General features: G+C 37.3%; 3 protein-coding genes across 3 annotated transcripts; all 3 read left to right on the forward strand.

Moving 5' to 3' along the window:
- Positions 1-2,903: 2,903 nt before the first annotated feature.
- On the forward strand, positions 2,904-5,716 carry LOC121957083 (3-mercaptopyruvate sulfurtransferase-like). Its single transcript, XM_042505595.1, has 2 exons — positions 2,904-3,535; positions 4,830-5,716. Exons 1-2 carry the CDS (start codon positions 2,947-2,949, stop codon positions 5,123-5,125), a joined length of 885 nt encoding a protein of 294 aa, XP_042361529.1. The 5' UTR covers positions 2,904-2,946; the 3' UTR covers positions 5,126-5,716.
- Positions 5,717-6,928: 1,212 nt separating this feature from the next.
- LOC121956945 (3-mercaptopyruvate sulfurtransferase-like) lies at positions 6,929-9,732 on the forward strand. The gene is given in 3 exon segments (XM_042505398.1): positions 6,929-7,465; positions 7,468-7,630; positions 8,971-9,732. Coding segments are annotated over 3 exon segments (888 nt in total). The 5' UTR covers positions 6,929-7,039; the 3' UTR covers positions 9,270-9,732.
- A 2,276-nt stretch (positions 9,733-12,008) lies between these two features.
- LOC121957047 (SUMO-conjugating enzyme UBC9-like) lies at positions 12,009-20,799 on the forward strand. The gene is made up of 7 exons (XM_042505552.1): positions 12,009-12,307; positions 12,580-12,665; positions 13,881-13,964; positions 15,566-15,638; positions 16,446-16,555; positions 16,874-16,953; positions 17,692-20,799. Exons 2-7 carry the CDS (start codon positions 12,600-12,602, stop codon positions 17,753-17,755), a joined length of 477 nt encoding a protein of 158 aa, XP_042361486.1. The 5' UTR covers positions 12,009-12,307; positions 12,580-12,599; the 3' UTR covers positions 17,756-20,799.
- Positions 20,800-20,884: the final 85 nt, after the last annotated feature.

Raw genomic sequence — 20,884 nt, forward strand, 5'->3', positions numbered from 1 at the left:
GAATCAAACACAGGTCTCTTTGTTTATTAACGCAGTAAACATGACTGGAATGCATCCAGATTTTACTCCTGTGTGAGATAATATCTCCTGGACTCAGCGGCTTTACGGACCCGAGTAATCACTGATAACTAACCCCATCTGCTCGCACGTGAAATCCCTTACTCCTTTCCACCACTCCTCTGTAAAAAAAAAAAAACAAAAACAAACTGAAGCTGGGCATTGATTGTCGCTGGTTGTCAGGGGAATGCGTCCCTCAATTTATGACTTTTGGGAAATTAGATTTCTCCTGATTTGTCTCATAAGTTCAACTCCTCCACACAATGCTGGCTGTCTGTGGTCTATCTGAGGATGGATTCAGGTTCTGCAAGGATACCGGTCTTGTGATTCCAATAGCTCATTTGTACTGAGTACAAGCAGAACTACCACTATATATTACATGATAAATAAAATTTTCTTAATGTACCTTCAGGACATTTGGCTTGGCTTTTCCATAAGATTCAAATTATCCGATATATGGCTGTCAAAATTGTTTTTGTTTTGTTTTTGTTTTTGAACCAGGAAAAATGACTTCATCAATGACTTCAAAGATTTTATGATTTTATCTTTATTTTTAATTTCCATACTTTAAAGTTCACCCAAATTGCATAAATAGAGTTTTAACCCCAGTGGTATCAAGCATTGCAAATCATTTCTATTTAACTTTTTAAGGTTTTGAGATCTCCGACATTTCTGTAATTGCCCCTGTACGATCAAGGTAAATGAATTTAGTCTGTGTCGCTCAAGACATTTAAAAATGAGCCCCCCTACCCCTCTCCTCTCCTGATAAAAAGATAAATGACATTTAAAAAATTGAATAAAATGAAATCAAATGTAAATTAAAAAAAAACATTCAGAAAATTTTCTTTCCAGAAACATGATCTCAATTACATTTTTAGGATTAAAACCTTTCTGCCAAATAAATCGTCTCTATAAAAATGGTTCACAGTGAAATATGTGAATTAACAGAAGTTACAAGGATATTGTTTGTTTTTTAGTATGCAATGTTAAGATATCTCAGCTTTCAGTCACAAAATGCAATTTTCTTTTATTAGAGAAGGCTGATATCAATGTTTGTGTGTGCTCATGACTTTTTGTATTTGATGTCTTATTAATACCATTTTAAAACTATTCTTAAGACAAGAGATCAACTCCAAAACTGCTAAAGAGCAATCAAAATCACATATTTCATATTTCATTTAGAGTTACATCCAAACAAGGTATTCTTCAAATTATTTATTATTATTCATTTAATTTAACTTTTCACACCTGCAGTACAAAAACATCAACACAACAGTCTGCTTAGATATTAATCTCTGGAGTACATTTGACAATTAAAACCTATTCTAAGAATAATTTAGGTGAATTTGAACTATTCACTCAACCTATGCAGCATAGTTTGAGCAAATAGTTCAAGTTCAATTAAATTCTGAGAATATGTTCATGAGTTCTCAAATGTAATCTATAGATAAGTCTGTGAAACATCTAGAAGAAAGTGCGATTGTTAAATCTCAACTAATAAGACGTTAAAATTTTACAAATACTCTGTAAACTACCTGCAGATGGATTATCCAAATAAAGTGCTATTGTCATCACATGATTATAAATCAGTCTTATCTTTTCTACATTATTGACAGATATTTAATTTCAGAGAGAAAATCAGCTTACCTCAATATGGTAATTTCTCTAAGATCTGGCCAGTTGGTTTGAGGGAAGAACAGTCAGTGGGAGGAAAACTTGGTCGGACTACAAAAACAAGGGTTTGCCTGTAATATGGAAGCAGTGACTCCAATTAAACAATCAAGTTTTGTGCCTCCCCTCTCTCTCTGTCCCTCTCTCCCTCAGTCTGTCTCTTCCCTGTTTGTGTTTCATAAACAGTCACGTAGCTTCATGATCATCATCATCATCATCATCATGTGTAAGGAAGCATTTAAACATCAATAACAGGGAGTGTTGATGAGGTAAAATCAGCCATCCTCTCAGAGATACAGAGAACATTTCTAAACAATTATACCAACCACTAGCACACACACAAAGACCAAACAGATTTAACCCTTTGGGCCCCCTTTTATATCAGAATGTGCTTTTCAAAATCAATCTTTAAAATACACTATATATTAATATCAGTTTCTACTTTCATTGAGTTCATTTTTAACAAACACCCCACCTTTAACCCTTTAAATGCCAGGTTTTTGTCATGATGCCACTATGTTTTTAGATAAAAAATGAAACTACAAAACTTTAATTATTTTCAAGTGGTTTATTTTATTTTATTTTATTTTATTATTATCACAGCCTGGGATAAGTCAATGATTTGCAGCAGTTCTGATTGTGACAGTGCACCTACTGGAAATAGCATGTATTTTCTCCATATGTCAAATATGGTAAAATGGTAAAATGACAAAATTGCCATTTGAATTGGTTTCAATGGCGCATTTTTTGCACTTAACAGTATAAACGTGACAATTTTGTTCACACGGTGTATTTCAGACTTATTGTAGGAGCTGAGCTAGAAATTCCAAAATTAAACAAAAATACACAATATTGCCTGAATTTATGGCATGTACATGAACAAAGCCAAAATGATTTTTTTTTTTAATTTTTTAAAAAAGAACAAAAACAGTCAGGATTAATAAATTCAAACTCAGATTTTTAAGTGCTTTTATGAACTGTCAGATTATTTAAGTGCAAAACTTGAGTGAATGTTAGATTTCACCACTGAGGAAAGTGTCAGCTGTAGGAGTCACCACAGTGCTGCGTCTCTGTAATATCCCACAGCTTGTTTTCCACGCTCCTGACCAGCAGGTGGAGGCAAAAAGCACTGACTTGTTGTTGCCAATCACTCAGCAGAGGAAAGTTCAGTTGAGGAGAGCTGCACTCAGACTGCACTTGTCTCTGCTGCAAACAGGTATGGGGCTGCAAACTCAAGCTTTAGTTTCTGCAAAATGGCTTGCAAACATGGTCAACCGCAACCTTGTCGGACCCCGTCTGCGGGTCCTGGACACCTCCTGGTACCTCCCGATGATGAACCGAGACGGCAAGAAGGAATTTGCTCAATCTCACATCCCGGGGGCGTCTTTTTTCGACATCGACGAGTGCTCGGACAGGACCTCAAAGTTTGATCATATGCTCCCGACTGAGCAGTTTTTCTCCGACTACGTCGGGAATTTGGGCATTGGAAACGACAGCCATGTGGTTGTCTACGACGCCAGTGACTTTGGGTTGTTTTCCTGCACCAGGGTTTGGTGGATGTTCCGGTTGTTTGGCCACCCTCAGGTGTCGGTGCTGGACGGGGGTTTCAGGAGCTGGGTCAGGGAGGGTCACCCAACCTCAGGCGCGTACACCAAGCCGGAGGCCGCGCGCTTCAGCGCCACCATGAACCGCTCCTGGGTGAAGTCATTTGAGGACATAACGGAAAACATTTCCACTCAGCAGTTCCAGGTGGTGGATGTGAGGCCGCATGAGAGGTTCCAGGGGAGAGAACCAGAACCGAGGGAGGGTAAATATAACTTTATCTTTACACGCAAATATTCAGTACTTAAGTTATTTTTCTGAATGTATGGGAGCACCTTGGTACAGTGGTCCACTTCCCAAAACAAGATATTTTTCAAAACATTATATGTCTCTAAACACTACCATTTCCCAAAACAATTTACGGACCACTTCAACATTTCCCAAAAAAAAAATATTTTCTACAAAACTACAACATTTGCCAAAACATGGCATCATTTTCCAAAACACAACAATTCCCAAAACACTACATTTTCCAAAACACAACAATTCCAAAATACTACATTTCCCAAAACACTACAGCATTTTCCGAAACATGGCAACAATTCCCAAAACACAGCAACACTTCCCAAAACAGTACATTTAAAGAAACGAAACAATGTTTCACAAAACAAGATAGCATTTCTTAAGCACTGCAACTTTTCCAAAAACACTACAACTTAAAAACAAACAAAACAAAACAAAAAAACTCACTACATTTCCCAGAACAATTTTCAGACCACAACATTTCCCAAAACACTGAAACACTTTCTTTCCTAAAACACTACATTTCAGAAAACAAAATAACATTACCCCAAAACACTACCGTATCTCCAAAAATAGGACAAAATCTCAGGCAAATTTTTGTGATTCAAACTATTAAATGAAATTAAATAATTAAAATAATTAAATACTGTTTTGTTTTCTGAAATGATGTTTTGTTTTCTAAAATGTTTGAGGAAATTTAGTGTTTTAGGAAATATTATTTTGTTTTCTGAAATGTTGTCTTTTGGAAAATGTTGTAGTGTTTTTTTGCATATGTTGGATTGTTTTGACCCTCGGGGCCATCGTTTCCTGGATCTTATATTTATTATGCTTCCGTTATGAGATCATGAATTGAAGCTCAACTCAGCTTCATTTATGTAGCACTTTTTATAATAAACATGCGGCTCAAAGTACTTCACATGAAACAAAAATGAAATAACACAGGCCCAATTAAATTGATAACACAAACAACTGTATATAAAGTTTTGCAAGTCTAGAAAATTACACCAATAAAACAATAAAATATTAACAAAACAAAAAAAAGACAATTACATGTCTATATATAAAAAACCCCAAAATGTATTAAATTGAATAAAATAAGCAGATGGGATGAAATACAGTTAAAAATTGATGCCAGTTAATTAATTCTTCACATATTCTTAAAGAAATATGATTTTTAGGGCCTTCTTTACATTTGTGTGTACTTAATTATGCTACACGTGTGCAGTGAGATAAACTAATACAGCATATTCTCACAGGTGTCCAACCAGGTCACATCCCCGGGTCCAAATGCATGCCGTTCCTTGAGTTTCTGGATGACGATGGCGTGATGCTGTCCACAGAGAAGCTGAAGAAATTCTTTGAGAAGTCACAGGTTGACCTGAAAAGGCCAATCTGTGGATCCTGCGGCTCCGGCGTGACCGCCTGTCACATGGTGCTGGCCGCCCACCTGTGCGGCGCCCCGGACGCAGCTGTGTACGATGGATCCTGGTATGAGTGGTTCACCAAGGCTCCGCCGGAGCATGTCGTCTCCGAGGTCAAAGGCAAGCTCTGAGGCGGACCACGACGGTTTCATTCGCAAATCAGATTGAAAAAAAAATCACTTTGTTTTCCTGATTGATCCATGACAATTTAACCTTAATCGTAAAGACTTAAACAGGAAAGTTCACCCCAAATTGTGAATGAATGTCACGATTTTCTTAACTGTTGCTGTTGTCAGATTCTCATTTCTGACTTTAATTACGACCACATTTAGTGATATGAAGTATACTCAGCTGGTCAGACCTCATGAAAATGGTGCCAATATTTTCTTTTGTTTCAAGCAAGATTATCGTGTTTTTCATTCCAATATAGCAACCAGATTATGAGAATATTTGTATTTTTTAAGCACTTTTCCGGCTCGTTTGTCACAATTCAAAGCTTCGTGCATTGTTACACTTTGCTCCTTTGTGGACTTTAAAAGAAATGTATCCACATGGCGCAGTCTGCTGGTGCTTTAGAGGAAGTGCACTTAAAAATATATATATTTTAAAATTATTTTAAGTATGCCTTGGAAAACTTTGTAAGTTCAGTTTGTACTTTATGTAGCAGCCTCTGTAAACTACTTTAGATAAAGCACCTTAGCATTTGTTTGAATGAATTTTGATATGTTAATCAAATAAACAATCTTTTTCAATGATTATAATGGCTTTTCATTGAATCCGAGTGTAAGAATGTGTGCGTTTTGTAATTTAAGGGACTGTTTGATATTTATGAGAGGGGAGGGGGTTGTACGAATTGGTTGAGTCGTGTCAAGTATTTTTTTTTATGCACTGGGGAGGGATTTTTATTTCTTTTCTTTTTTCATTTTTGTATTTTTAAATGAAAATCAAATATTTTCTTTGTGAAGGTCTTTTTTTCTTTTTTTTTTTTTTTTTTTTAACTTTTTTTTTTTATAAATAATGATATGAAAAGATATAACACAGAGGAGATATTCACAAAATATTCACATACTTGTGTTTAACCTTTTCATGTCCATTTTCAATATTACTAATGGCAATAACACTTCCCACAATGCATTCAGTAATTCTGCATTTATCTCCCACTTTACCATTTACAGGAAAACAGCACAAAAAATATACGAGTATGACAATTAAGTATTTCTGTTTGTAAAAGTAAAATTTAAAGTCCAGAGAGTTCATTGACCCTCAAAGAGGGATACTTGTAGCTCTGATGGTCGAGATTTTAAAAAAAAAATAAAAAAAATAAGTGCCTCCTCTCTGATAAATAAAGAACAGCCCCTATTTTCTGATCGTAGACACAAATCTCAGGCAAATTTTTGTGATTCAAACTATTAAATGAAATTCATTAAATACTGCTTTGTTTTCTTAAATGTTTGGGGAAATTTAGTGTTTTAGGAAATATTATTTTGTTTTCTGAAATGTGTCTTTTGGAACATGTTGTAGTGTTTTTTGCATATGTTGGATTGTTTTGACCCTCGGGGCCATCGTTTCCTGGATCTTATATTTATTATGTTTCCGTTATGAGATCATGAATTAAAGCTCAACTCAGCTTCATTTATGTAGCACTTTTTATAATAAACATGCGGCTCAAAGTAGTACTTCACATGAAACAAAAATGAAATAACACAGGTCAAATTAAATTGATAACACAAACAACTGTATATAAAGTTTTGCAAGTCTCCGAAAATTACACCAATAAGACAATAAAATATTAACAAAACAAAAAAAGGCAATTACATGTCAATATATTAAAAAAAAATATATATATATATTAAATTGAATAAAATATGCAGATGGGATGAAATACAGTTACAAATTTACGTTAATGCACATCGTAGACACAGACAAATATATTTTATTTTGCCTAGTTTGAATAAAGTTCAAGGGGCGTTTGTTGCTCTAAAGAGTCCGTTTGTCCCCTCTAGCGCCCGCAGCCTGTATTATTTTCATTATCTAAGCGCCTCGTCATGGCGGCTCAGACCCGGGCTCTGGTGTCGGCTCAGTGGCTGGCAGATGCTGTCAGAAACAACCTCGTCGGACCAAAGCTCCGTATTCTGGACTCCTCCTGGTACCTCCCGAAAACCAAGCGGGACCCGAGAGCTGAATTTGCGCAGAAACACATACCGGGCGCGTCTTTTTTTGACATCGACGACTGCTGTGACAAGTCCTCTGCGCTGGACCACATGCTGCCCACTGCCACCCACTTCTCCCAGTATGTGGGGGATCTGGGCATCGGTAACGACACGCACGTCGTGGTTTATGACACCAGCGACTTCGGGTCTTTCGGCGCGCCCCGGGTCTGGTGGATGTTCCGGTTGTTCGGTCACGGTTTGGTGTCGGTGCTGGACGGAGGTATGAAGAACTGGCTGGCTGGAGGCTTCCCGGTGACAGCTGAGAGTACTGCAAGCCGGACTTCCGAGAGTTTAAAGCGGATTTGAATCAGCCCTGGGTCAAGAGTTATGAAGACATGCTGGACAACATCGCGACCAAGAAGGTCCAGGTGGTGGACGCCAGGTCAGCAGGGAGGTTCAGGGGCGTTGAACCGGAGCCCAGAGACGGTGAGCAGGATTAGACCCTTAAAACTTAAGTTTGTAAAGAGAGGTCACAAATTTGTATGTCTAAAATTTCCAAAATAAAGAGTTCTCAGGGGAAAAGTGTAGCAAGTGCACAGCTAAGGTTTGCATGAAAATAAGGCAGTGCAATTTTGCACTTAGCAATGAATTAACCCTTTGAAACCGAAGCAAATTAGCTTCATATCTCACAAAAACATGAAGAAACTTAACAATAAATGATGCAAAAAATACCAAGAAAACGCTTAAAATCTACAAGAAATGACCTGAAATTATCACAGAAAAGAAAAAAGTAAAAGAACAAAAACAGGAATTTGACCTGGTAAAAGTGATAAAATACAATTAATAAATAGAGATTATTATGTTTTTTATAATATAATAATAATAATACTATAATAATTAGCTATAATAATAAGACTATAATAATTTTAAAAATAATTTATATCATTTTGGTTTTTAAAATTAAGTTAAGATTCTTATTAATTTAAATAAATAATAACAATAAATTAATATATATTTTAAAAATAAAACTATTAACTTAATAATATAAAAAATGAAATTATTATGATTATTATTAAATTTCTTGATATTGCTCTCTCTCATTTCATGCCAATCGGCTCATTGTTTTTTTTGCGATGTTTTGAAAGGAATTGCACCAATTTGCTCACGTTTCAAATTTTAAATGTTTGTTAAAAGTGTTTGAATGCAGCACAAGAAAACTACTTTCAATCAGGTTTTCAAAGACTCAAGCAATGACAGATTACAAATTAAGGACAGCTTACATGAAGGTTTCCATGTTGCTTTCTGGGTGTAATGAATAGAAAATGTGCCATTGTTTACATTTTCTGGTCTTGTGATTATTCAAAATAAGATAACAAAGAAGGTTATTAATGAGTTGTCATTTTAAATACACTGTTTTATTTGCTGTTGTGCATTAACGTAAATCACAATGTCAAGCTACTGGTTTTACAAAAAATATTGATTAAAGGTCTACTTACTAGATTTCTTCCTGAGCTTTCAGCCACCTGTGTTAAAATAAAAAATCTGCAGAGACGCTGCTAAGTACGCAGGCCAACGTGGAAACGTAAATGGCTCTATCTAGACCCTTGGTTTGTCTGTTGTGGGCTACTGTAGAAACATGGCAGTGAAGATGGCGACCTCCGTGGATGCGGACCCGCTCCCCATGTCAATATAATCAGCTCATGTATGCTTAAAAAAAGATTTTATTCAGTTTCTGTCAGTACATCCCCCTAAATCCATACACGCCGGACTTTAAATCAATGCAATTATTGTTCCATGTTTCTCATTTCTCCGTCTCCCCCTCACAGACACGCTGCCGGGACATTTCCCCGGCGCCATCAACATGCCGTTCACGTCTTTCATGGACGCCTCTGGAAAGGAGCTGGGAACTGAGGACCTGTCCAACCTGTTCAGAGAGGCCGGGGTGGACCTGGAGCAGCCGCTCTGGGCCACCTGTGGCTCCGGTGTTACCGCGTGTCACGTGGCTCTGGCCGCTCACCTGCTCGGGCACCCTGGGGTGTGTGTTTATGACGGCTCCTGGTCCGAGTGGTTTAAGAGGGCGGCTCCGGAGCATATCCTCTCAGAGGGAGAGGGGAAGAAGGTGTGAATGAAAGAGGACAAGCAGAGGACTGTGAGCAAGAATGTGACTTTTACATGGCAAAGAGGTGTGTTTGCTAGAGAGATCAAGACAATAAATGTAGCCTTATAATGTACTTTCTGCTAATACTGAGGAGATGCTGCACAATGCACAGCGAGCTTGTTATGAAACTTAATTCATACTTTACAGCCGCTGTGAGAAGCCTTCTGGGGAAATCTACCTATGCAAATCATCCGACTTTTCTTACTAGTTAACTTGCACATTTTAGAAAAGTTACAATATCCTGAAATAACATGATTTTGTTTGATAATGTCTCAGCATGTTACAAATAGCACAGTTTAGGGACTCTTCCAAGAGGGTATTAAGATAGAGGACGTTTGATTCTTGGAAGAAGTGCACTTTCTTGATACATTTATGAATTATTTTACATTGTTACAATAAATGTTTAAGGTCCTTGTTTTGTTAAGCTCAATGTGGCTGCGGTGTCTTTTTTCCCTTTAAAATATCCCCAACTAGTGACATGGAGGAAAAACTCCTGTATTCAATAACCAGAAAAGTAAATATTTAGCTTTTAAAGAGGGCAGGAGGGCAAAATACTGAAGTTTGCAGAAATGCTGATTGATAAAGTCTCCCTTACAATCCATGGGATTATAGGAAAAAAATATTTTGCTTCCAGTCTAGTCAAAATATTTGTGCATTTTTTTCACCTAATTTGTAATAATTGCAAAGTTAAAATATATACATAACATGGTGTGAACCCCCTCTCCAAAAAAATCAGAGCAGCTAAGAGGCCCAGAAAAAGACTGCAGCTTTTGCTGAGACACGATACAACACAAAAAAATTTTTGGGATGCTGACGCAGAGGAAATCAAAACCAGTTCAATCCGGTTCCTGTGCTTGATTTGAGGTGTCTGGCAATATGCCCGATTTTCAGGGAAAAAAAGTTTATTTACTTCAGCTTTTAATTAACCCTGGTGGTACTATGTGCAAACGTGCAATGTATAGTATTTAACTCATTTTGGATCAGGAATGTGTATGATTGTGTGGAAAAAATATATAAACTGCTGAACCAGAGTCCCATTTAACAATAGCTTAGAAGATTGCATTTAAAGCAGCTGTGCACTTGTTCCAACCTGTATCACTATCTTTTGTCACAGGAAATTTGGTTTTGTAATTTTTTAATTGTTGAACATAGCGTGTAATGAGTTATCTTCACCATTGTTTATGATGTCAGCTGTTGCTATGCTCCATTGGGGTAAAAAGAAAAAAGAGAAGAACAAAAGAGCATTACCACTGGGCAAAACAGAACGAACTACTCTTTTTGAACAATTCTTCCCCAGCTCTGCATACTGTATTTGCAGAGGCACATGTTGCTTCTGAGAAATCAAACATCCTTCTCTGTGACAGACACAAAAAAAGCAAATGGTCCTAACTGGAGCCAGTGTTTGCTTTGTCTGTTCTGTGCTACTGTAGAAACATGGTGGTGCAACATGGCAATGCCTGTAGACGAGGACCCGCTCCCTGTGTAGATATAAATAACTCTTTCACAGGTAACAAAATCACATTCTTATTCCAATAAACAATATAGAAAACACACTTTTACTATCAATTTATCCTTCTAAATCCTACACACAGCAATTTATAATACTTTGAAACCTGACCAGGTTGGTTTGATTTACCTGGAAAATCATGGGGGGAAATGCAATGACCAATTTAACAAGAAATGTCCCACAAAATTAAATAAATAAAAATAGAGAAAGGTGACAAGAAAATAGCATCAAAAAGGAGAGAGGGGTCAGAAAAATAGAAAATAAAAGAAGAAAAAGGGGAAAATGTCAACAAGTTTATATTCATATTTAATATAATTTCATAACTAAAACTGTGGAACAGAAAGATGTACACATATATCTTTAAAAAAATGTGTGTTTTTTTTTTTTTTTTTTTTTTTGGAGTCATGTTTGTTAAGCATGTCTTGCTTATTTTTAGTTAATTACCTTGTATTCTCAAACTATGGAGCATCCTGGACAACAACACCCACCCCCTCCATCAGCTCCTGGTCCAGCACAGGAGCACACGGACCAACAGACTCAGACCACCCACCTCAAAAACTGAGCGTCACAGAAGGTCCTTTCTCCCAGTGGCAATAAAACTGCACAACTCATCTCTGTAAATTCGCTGTCATCCTTCCACACTCACTGCACAGTGTCAGGTTATTTCATAAATGACCCACTTATTGTACAGTCTTATTTATTTCTTGCGCACTGCTCTTTGCACTATGTATATAGTTTATTCTGTCATTATGTGCACTATGTGCATTTTCTTGTTTTTCTTACCTGTTTGTTGTTGTTGAGCGGAGCACTGTTACGAACAGAATTTCCCTTGGGATGAATAAAGTATTCTGATTCTGATTCTGATTGTATCTTATTCTTTTTTCAAATGTCCTGTTAATTTTGTGGAATGTTTTGTTAAATTGCTCATTGCCTTCTCCAAATGTTTTTTGTTTGTTTGTTTTGTTTTGCCTTTTAAATCAAACCTATTTTCTCAGGTTTCAGAGAGTTAAAAGGACGGGGAGAGAGTGTGACTCGTTTAGTGGCAAAAGTCAAAATGACCGAATCATTTAAAAACGTGAACCGCCCTCTACAACTGCCACAACAAAGATGGCCGACCGTCTCTGACGCCTGTCCTCGGGATGTCCCGCAAACTGCCTGAAGGTCCTGACGAAATAAACAAATTGGGGTCCTTTCTTACGATAGGTTAGCTATCGATACGGTGTTACGAGTCACATTGTTTTACACAACTGTGGTAAATTGTCAAAAGTAACGCGAATATATGTCGATTTGTTTGTTTTGGGAATGTTGGTAAAATCGAAGTTTTATTCGGTTTGGTTATTTTCGTCCTAACTGGTTCAGTAGTTTTGTTTTTTAACGTCGAAGGGTGTGTGTTTTTTTTCGGTCGCCGTCAACAGCAGCACCGTTAGCGTTAGCGGAGCAGACGAGCTAACGTGTTCAAACCAACGAAATTCTGATATTTAGCCAAATAAAATAAGAGGTAAGTTGAGGTAAATTTATGAATTGTATCGTTTGGTTGTGTTGTGTATTTTAAAGTCCTTTTTAGGAGACTGTAGCGGCTTCATTTCCCATGTTTTTTTCGTGCTGGTCTCATAAATAAACAGCGTTAATCAGTGTTGGTGTCGATGCTATCTTGTAAATTTCTACCAACATGTGCTGCAGTTTTAAGGAAAAACACAGTTTGGGCTGCGTTGCTTGTCTGCGGACGGTTGTAGTTGAATAATTAACCTGTTTTGTGTTGTTTTTCCACAGGGAGGCGTTGATGAGCAGCAATGTCTGGCATCGCTCTTAGCAGACTGTCCCAGGAGCGCAAAGCCTGGAGAAAAGACCACCCATTTGTAAGCACCAGCATTGTTAATATTAACCCTTAAGACCTGCTTTAATATTACACACCATCGTATCACTCTGCGCACAAAATGTGCTTTGCAAAAATAATAAAAAATATTTACATTAATATTAGTTTTTACTTTCAGTGAGTTATTTTTTAAACCAATATCAGTTCTAGTCATAAGAGTCAACTATTCATTAATTTTCAGATTTTTAAACCTTTAAATGCCAGGTTTTGTCGTGATGCCAACATGTTTTCCGATAAAAATTAAAAAAAAAAAAAAACAAACACGAAAAAAAAATTTCAATCTACAATATGCTAAGTAGAATATTTATTGATTGATTGATTATCATGACCTGGGATATGTAAATAACTTGCAGCAGCATTTATTTTATTCATCATTATTTATTTGTGCAGTGTCAGATAATTAAACTTGTACTGCTCTGCACACAAAATTTGCTTTTTAAAATCAGGCTATGAAAATACATTAATATTTCCACAAAATTAAGTCAATAGAAGTTTCCACTTCTATTGACTTAATTTTTCAACCAACATCAGTTGTAATCATACATTTCACATATCCATTAATTTTCAGAATTTTAACCCCTTTAAATGCCACGATTTTGTCATGATGCAAAAAAAGAATTACTTTCAATATACTGCATGTAAAGTTTTTTTTTGTGTTGTTTTTTTTTTTTATTATAGCAGCCTGGGATATATCAATATATGGATATGGATAAAAAAAACATGATGGCATGAGGTGAAAAATATTAAATATGACAAATTCCAAGGCAAAAGTCCAGAACTATACCCAGAAATAATACAATGCATGTTTTTATGCTTTGATGTCTGTGGGATCAAAAATTGCAGTTTGAATGGGTTTCAATGGAGCATTTTTTTTTTTGCACTGAACACTATGTTTGTATTGTGTTTACAGTGTTTCTAGACTTTTTTCAGGAGCTGAGCCCAAAACTCCTGGACTAAACAAAAATACACAACCTTGCCAAAATTTCTGCAATAAATGCATGAACACGGCCAAAATTACCAAAAAAATGAAGAATGAAAAGAGCGAAAAATGGGCCAAACAGTCCTCAGGGGTTAACGTTATTCCCGTTTCTGATATTTTGTAGGGTTGTATGAGTGCAGCTGGCACAAGCTATATATATTTTGGTTAACTTGTTCTCAGGTTGTTCAGTCATGTTTTGTGTCTCTTTTAACCTCACAGGGTTTTGTTGCAGTTCCCACCAAGAATCCCGATGGAACCATGAACCTGATGAACTGGGAATGTGCTATTCCAGGAAAGAAAGGAGTAAGTTAGCTTCAGTTACAGTTTATAAATTAAAGTGGAGTCATCTATACTCATGGGTCCCAGAATGAGCAGCAGGAGACCCATGAAATACAAAAGTTTAGAATACCTTTTGTTTGCAATATTTGCAAGGTATAATGTGCAGTAAGTAGGTCAGTATTGCAAAATAAACCCTGACAGGGAGGATTGCAATACCCCAAAGGGGTTTATTTCACAATATTCAACCGCTTGCTCGTTACATAACTAGTTTCTCAATAGGTACAAGGTAGATTTGTCATTTTTTAAACAAAGTTTTAAAAACAGTTAAATTTTGTTCTTGATCCTGCTACATCTTTGGAGTTGAAGGATGAGTTGATTAAAATCAGCAGCTACGTATAAATATTCCACCCGGTTGCTTCATGTTGCTGCTGGTGGCATCATGCAATTGCTACAGTGCATTTTTTAAATTTGCATTGTCTTGTGTCAATCAAGTATAAAAAATCAGTAGCTGCATGATACTCAAACAAATCCTGTTGCAACTATTTTAACAGATACTGAATTTGCGATATTAGTCCCTGTTTTATTTTTGCACTTCATTTTCACTGAAAAAATATACTAATTATGATGTGAATTTTGCTCAGGTTGGTACCATAACATCTGAAATCTGGTTTGTAGGCTGGGGCCTCTGTAACACTTCATTGATAATGATATTTTGGGACATAATTTACCCTTATCAAAAAAAGCAGCACCTGCAATTTGGATATTAGACTTGGCCATAAGGCAATTTTAATAATGTTTCATCTATTGTGCAGCCACAATATAGCCCGAATAACTATTTTATTATTATAATAATTGCTATGGAAGCAGTCCTGATTATAGACTCTGCAGGAAGCAATAAAAACATTTCTAAATCAATTAAATTATGTTTAAATCAAGATTTTTTTTTTGAAAAGAATTTTGATTTCTCTAGCCGTGTAATAAGAGAAATAATGAACAGTGAGGGGATCTTTATTATGAAATAACCCTCTTCAGGGTGATGTAAGACCTGTAATTGTTATGGTGGATTTTGCTCTTTTACATCGACCCTTTCCACCGTGACAACATGAACATTATTATCCAGCCCCTTTGTATTTCCTGTTTGATTGTTTTTCAGCGCGGTAGCTGACAGTTAATAAACATAGACCAAATCTGTTGCCATAGCAACAAAATAGCAGTAAAATGTCAATATGTTGTTGGTCGCGTTCACACCTGCTCTCAGAGTCACTTCAGTGTCAGCTTGTTACAGGATTGTCCTTTAAACACACGTTACAGCTCATCTTTTAACATCCGTGTCGTGAGTTTGTGATGATGATCTGATCATGCATCATGTACATTTACTGTTAGTGACTGAGCCAGCCAAGAACAACATAAAACGTTTATCTTTTTGACCTTGCACCAGAAAAAATTTTGAAATTACAGGAGCAGTGTCTGAAGTTCGTTTGAAGGTCACTTCAAAGCATCTCCTGGTTATTTAAACCAAGCGTGTTTCTAAGGGCATTCCTGTATCTTTATTTATGTTGAGCGCAGTAATTTAATATCTTTTTGCAAGTACTGAAGTAGTTTTTATTTCCTTATTCTTTCATCAGACTTTATGGGAGGGAGGACTCTATAAACTCAGAATGCTGTTCAAAGATGACTACCCCTCCTCACCGCCCAAATGTGAGTAACAATGCACACCTGCGGCGTAGTTTCCTTCTGTGTCAAAGGTCAGAAATGTACACGCAGCTGTCTATTCAAAATAAAAGAGGAAAAGCTGAGGAAATAAGAGTTTAGTCACTACACCACTTGTGTAAACAGTGAATCCTGAGTAAGAGTATTTTTTAAATATGCTGTATTCATTTTTTGATCCGTGCATAAATGCCGTTCTTTGAGTTCAGAGTTTGGATTTTATGAATGTGGAAATCTTGTTTTTGAAAGAAGTAATATTGAGCTAGACTTGTATTAATGTTATGTTTCAATGATAATAATAACTTTGTTTATATAGCACGTTTGAACTCAAGAGACAATAACAAAAAAAGACAATCAATAATGTTGAAGAAACACAGCAGAAGTAACGAGACAGGCAGAAATGTGTTAGGAAAATAAAATGGCAAAATAAAGGCAGTAGACAAAAATTATTATTATAAGCGGAATCGAGACAGAATAAAAAGATAAGTTAAAAGAAAAAATTAACAGATAAATTAAAAGACAAAATTAAAAAGAGAGGCTGTAACATCCAGTAGTCCCAGAATTCCCTGTGCTGATGGATTTCAGTTTCAAAGCAACATTTTGTACGTTGTATACTAAAATTGCATGAAAATTTAAAAAAGCCACAGCAGTCTGATTTTGTAGTGCTGTGAATCCACTCTGATGAAGGAGTCATGGAGTCTCTACTCCGACGTGAATGAAATATATCATGTGATGGAAATCTTCGTTTTTTCCATGTCGATCTTTAAACCTGCGTTTTTTTTAATAACTTGCACTCAGGCAAGTTTGAGCCGCCAATATTCCACCCAAATGTCTACCCATCCGGCACCGTGTGTCTGTCCATCCTGGAGGAGGACAAAGACTGGAGGCCTGCCATCACCATCAAACAGGTCTGAACACTCAGCCGTCTCTCTCGTCTCTCTCGTCTCTGTCTCTTGTCTCTCTCGTCTCTGTCTCTTGTCTCTCTCGTATCTCTCGTCTCTCTCTGTCTCTCGTCTCTCTGGTCTCTGTCTCTGTCTCTCATACTCGTATCAATATTCAGCTGTGGCCGTTTGTGAGTAGGGAGTGAGAATTTTGCGCTGTAGTGGCTGGATGTGACATTTTTGTTTTGTGTGGATCCACGGTTGGGAAGAATGAATGAATACACAGCACGATGTAAATGAATCACACTCGCTGCACTCTGACTGGAGGGTTTTGTGTGTTTTCAGATCCTGTTGGGTATCCAAGAGCTGCTGAACGAGCCCAACATTCAAGACCCAGCACAAGCAGAGGCTTACACAATTTACTGGTAAGTGTGACTGCTGCGATGACATTACCCAGCCTACAATTTAAGATTTAACCCTTTGAAACCTGAGCAAATTTGTATCATTCTTTCAAAAACATAGGAAGAATGAGCAGAAGAGAAACGAGAAATTGGTGAAAAAAAGAAAAGAAATTCTGATAATTAGTTTAAAAATGAAAACTTACAAAACCACGGCAAACAAGCCTTGGAAAAAGTGCAAAAAATTATAATATTTCTGTAATATAATTTAAATATCCAGTATTGCTAATTATAAATATAGTTTTTCCTCTGCAAAAAATAAATTTAAAGAATAAAATAGTCAAATATTTGGTCCAACCCCAGAAAATATTCTAAATATAGCGATCACTTGAACCGATTTGTTTTTTTTAGTTGGTTAAAATATATTTGCTGCTGCTCCTGTCCAGATTCTGTGGTGGTACACCATCTACTGTATATACTACACCGACTATGTATAAGTACCTCATGCAGCCCCACTGATGAAGATCTGAACTATCCCTTTAAATGTCCTGTTTTTTTTTAAAGTTGCAGTTGTATGTGAGGGTCGCTCCTCACGTCACAGACCTTCAGAGACCAAACTCAAGTCTTAACACAAAATAAGAAAGACACGTTTCCCATTCTTGTAGTACTTTATACACAGATATGTTATCTTGGAAATGGGACACGTAAATACTTTTGCAGTGATCTGAGCATGAGTAAAAACGTCTTTATCTCTTTGTGTTTCAGTCAGAACAGGATGGACTATGAGAAGCGGGTAAGGGCACAGGCCAAGAAGTTTGCCCCCACATAGAGAGGAGCGCTGGCCTCTATCCCGCCTGAGCAGCCTGAACTGATGAAGGTTACAACCAGGAGGCAGGCAGCACCTGATGGACCACTCCAATAAGAATCCAGTTTTGAGTATTATCATACAATAACACAGGTGACCAGTCAGCCTGCCTTTTTTCTTCTTTTTTTCTTTTGTTACACAGAGGAAAGTTCAGTAAGATCACAATTTTGCTTTCTTCAAGAAATATTTATGCTTTTTAATGCAGAGCTGATGGTCCTCGAACTCCGCTCTCAGCACCATCTTTGTTCACAACTCTTGTATAATCCGTATCTCCAGTTTAGTCATGAGTGCCGCTAAGCTCACTCATGCCTCCATTAATTCTGTAAATCATCATAATCGATCAACAGAGCTGTAGAAATAAGAAGTCCAAACCACTCTGTGTAGTTCGTGGCAGAAAAGAAGATTTTGTTTATTCTTGAACTTCCATTTTTTTTAATCAAACCCCAGAAGTATTGTAGATAGTGTTTAATGATTATGGACATGAACCAGGACAAAGCAGTCGGTGGAAGTTAGTCCTCCCATTGTGCTCCTTGTTTCGTTGCTATCACAGTTCAGTCACATCTGAGTTTCCAGAAAAGCAGAAATCTAAGCAAAATTAGGTAAAAGACAATCCTGGCAGTTATATATTGTTTTTAAGCTAAACTGTGACAGTTGTGTTGGCAGGAAGTGGTGCTCTGTCCGCCTCAGTGAAGGAAAGAGTTGAGCGGTGTTTATGGTAGGGCGCTTTTGATGGGTGTCGCTCGACAGAAATAACATATTTTCACTTTTAGTGGTGAAAAAAAGACGCTTTTCTTTCTCTTCCTGCGTTTGGAGAATTTTGCAATGTGTGGAACGTCACAGTTTGTCGCACAATGTGATTGGTAGTGTCGCTATCATCGCCATGGAGACAATATGGATCTGCATGAACACCGGTTTGGTTGTCAGTATTCGTTAAAGGTATAGAGCACTCCTGCTGCTCCTCCCATATGTTAACATGCCCTTTTTTCTCTCTGTTTAAATGAATAAATCTAATTTTATTGTAGAGGTAAGTGTAGCACATTGCGACTCGATGCCCATCTGTCGCTCTCTCTCTTTCCTTCTGTTTATCATGAGACTTTAGCTTCGGTAGTTGGTGAAATATTACATATTATTACAGTTTTATTGGCATAGTTGAGCCGTCGGTTTCAGTTTGTTAGCTGCCGCCGCTGTGTTAGCTCGTGCCGCACGGTGTGCTAGACGTTAAACTGCCCTGGAGGACATCGGCTCTGAAATGGCCCTTAAGTGCTGCAGCTATCCTTCGTGGCGTAACATTAAAGGCAGCAACAGAAGGATTGCTGATATTTCTCACGTGAAGTTTGAGTTTATAATTTAATAGGATAATGGAATCCTAGTTGTTTAATAAATGAATGTCAAATAGCGCTTGTTTTCCAGTGTTGGCCAATTAGCATTGCTATTCTAACGTTTTGGGGGGGGGGTGCACGCACTGGACAGTAATAATATTTCAGTGTGAGTACTTGATTATCGAAATTACTTAAAATACCCATCCTGAGAAGATAGTAGTTTTTAAGCCACACCGAATACGACCTGCGTGTAGCGTCTCTGTCCAAACAAGCAGCCGTCTGTCAGCAGCAGCTCCTGCGGAGCTGAGAGGACAGCCGTCGACCAAAATACCAAAATACCACTGTGATTGTCAGCAGATACTTACTGAACCAAAATATTTTTCATGTCGGCGCCACAGCCGACAGTTTGTCATCAGCTTCCCAAACTTCTGTAGTGTTTGTATCCATCGATTCATTAGCTCCTTTTACACTGCCTGTGCAAGGTGGGAACATCGCACTGTTAGGTCGCATCGTTGTTCTGTATAAAAGGCAGAATTGTAGGATGGGGGGACTGAGACGTCTCGTCTTAAAGACGGCAAGGGAGGGAGTAACAGAGCAGGATCGAGGTCTGTGTGAAAGGACCAGCCAGCAGGACGGGATTATGGGTAGAATTTGTGTGACGGTGTGTTTGATCCACTCAAAGAGGAAGAACAGCGGCTGTAAATGTCCGCAAATTGAGAAAACAATGAGGTTCAGGAGCTCCTTAACCCTCCGAGCAGAGGATGAGATCCGCCGTCCAATAACGGGGACAATAAATGAGTGTTACAGTCAAGTTATACCATTGTTATTGTTCAGAAAGGAGCGTATCAATCAATGTAGATACAACTAATGAGTTAAAAACACATATATAGCAGGAAGTGTTGTGATTTAAACATCTGTCTGCGCAGATTCCTCTTTATTATGGTCAAGATCAAACCTTTCGCTGAAGCATACACTGAAAACTGTTAAACCTCTGTAGAGTGACACTCATCAAAAGCGCCCGATGGTAAATCAGGCTTTACCCGGATAAAAGAGGCACGTGGGTCAGGGCTTTGCTTCCCCCAATAAGTCAAAATCCTCTTTTATTGCAGTGAAGCTAAGATAACCTTAGTGTTCATTTTTTAATCCAACTGGGAGTGAAACTATTTGTCGGTTACAGTGTTGAACTTCATCACCGGTTTGTCACCAGCTTCCCAAACTTCTGTAGTATGAGATAGAGGAGAAGATGCATTTTAAAAGTTTCAAAAAACTGCTGCTGTGTGTTCGTTTTTGGCGCTCGATCAGTTAGAGATAGCATCACTTCTGGTTATTTTTTTCCCCACAATGCACACAAAATTAATTCAAACCTGTACAAATCAAAAAGCTGTTAAAAGTCGATTCTGGCGCACAGAAGCTGAAGGATCCTCATTGGATTGGCCTCTCAACCAGCAAGAAGACAGACGAAAGTGCACTTGAGAGTAAACTGAAGGCCTGAGATTTTTTTGCCTCTAAGCATATGAGTGCATGTACATAATATAAATAATGAAAAATTGTGGAAGTTATGTTTTATATTGTTTTAGCCAGTTGACATTTGTGTGTGGTATTATAACAAAGAACACAATAAATGGCATAAAATTGTGAAATAAAGTTGAACAAAAGAGCAAAAAAAAAAGTTTTTATTTTAATTTTTAATTTTTTGAGTTTTTAATGGGAAAAGTGGATCGAAAGAGACATGTTTGGGGTCCCAAAGAAATTACATTGGTTTGAAATTACACTT

This window comes from Plectropomus leopardus, chromosome 17 (assembly GCF_008729295.1).
Source record: "Plectropomus leopardus isolate mb chromosome 17, YSFRI_Pleo_2.0, whole genome shotgun sequence".
In the NCBI taxonomy this organism is placed as follows: domain Eukaryota; kingdom Metazoa; phylum Chordata; class Actinopteri; order Perciformes; family Serranidae; genus Plectropomus; species Plectropomus leopardus.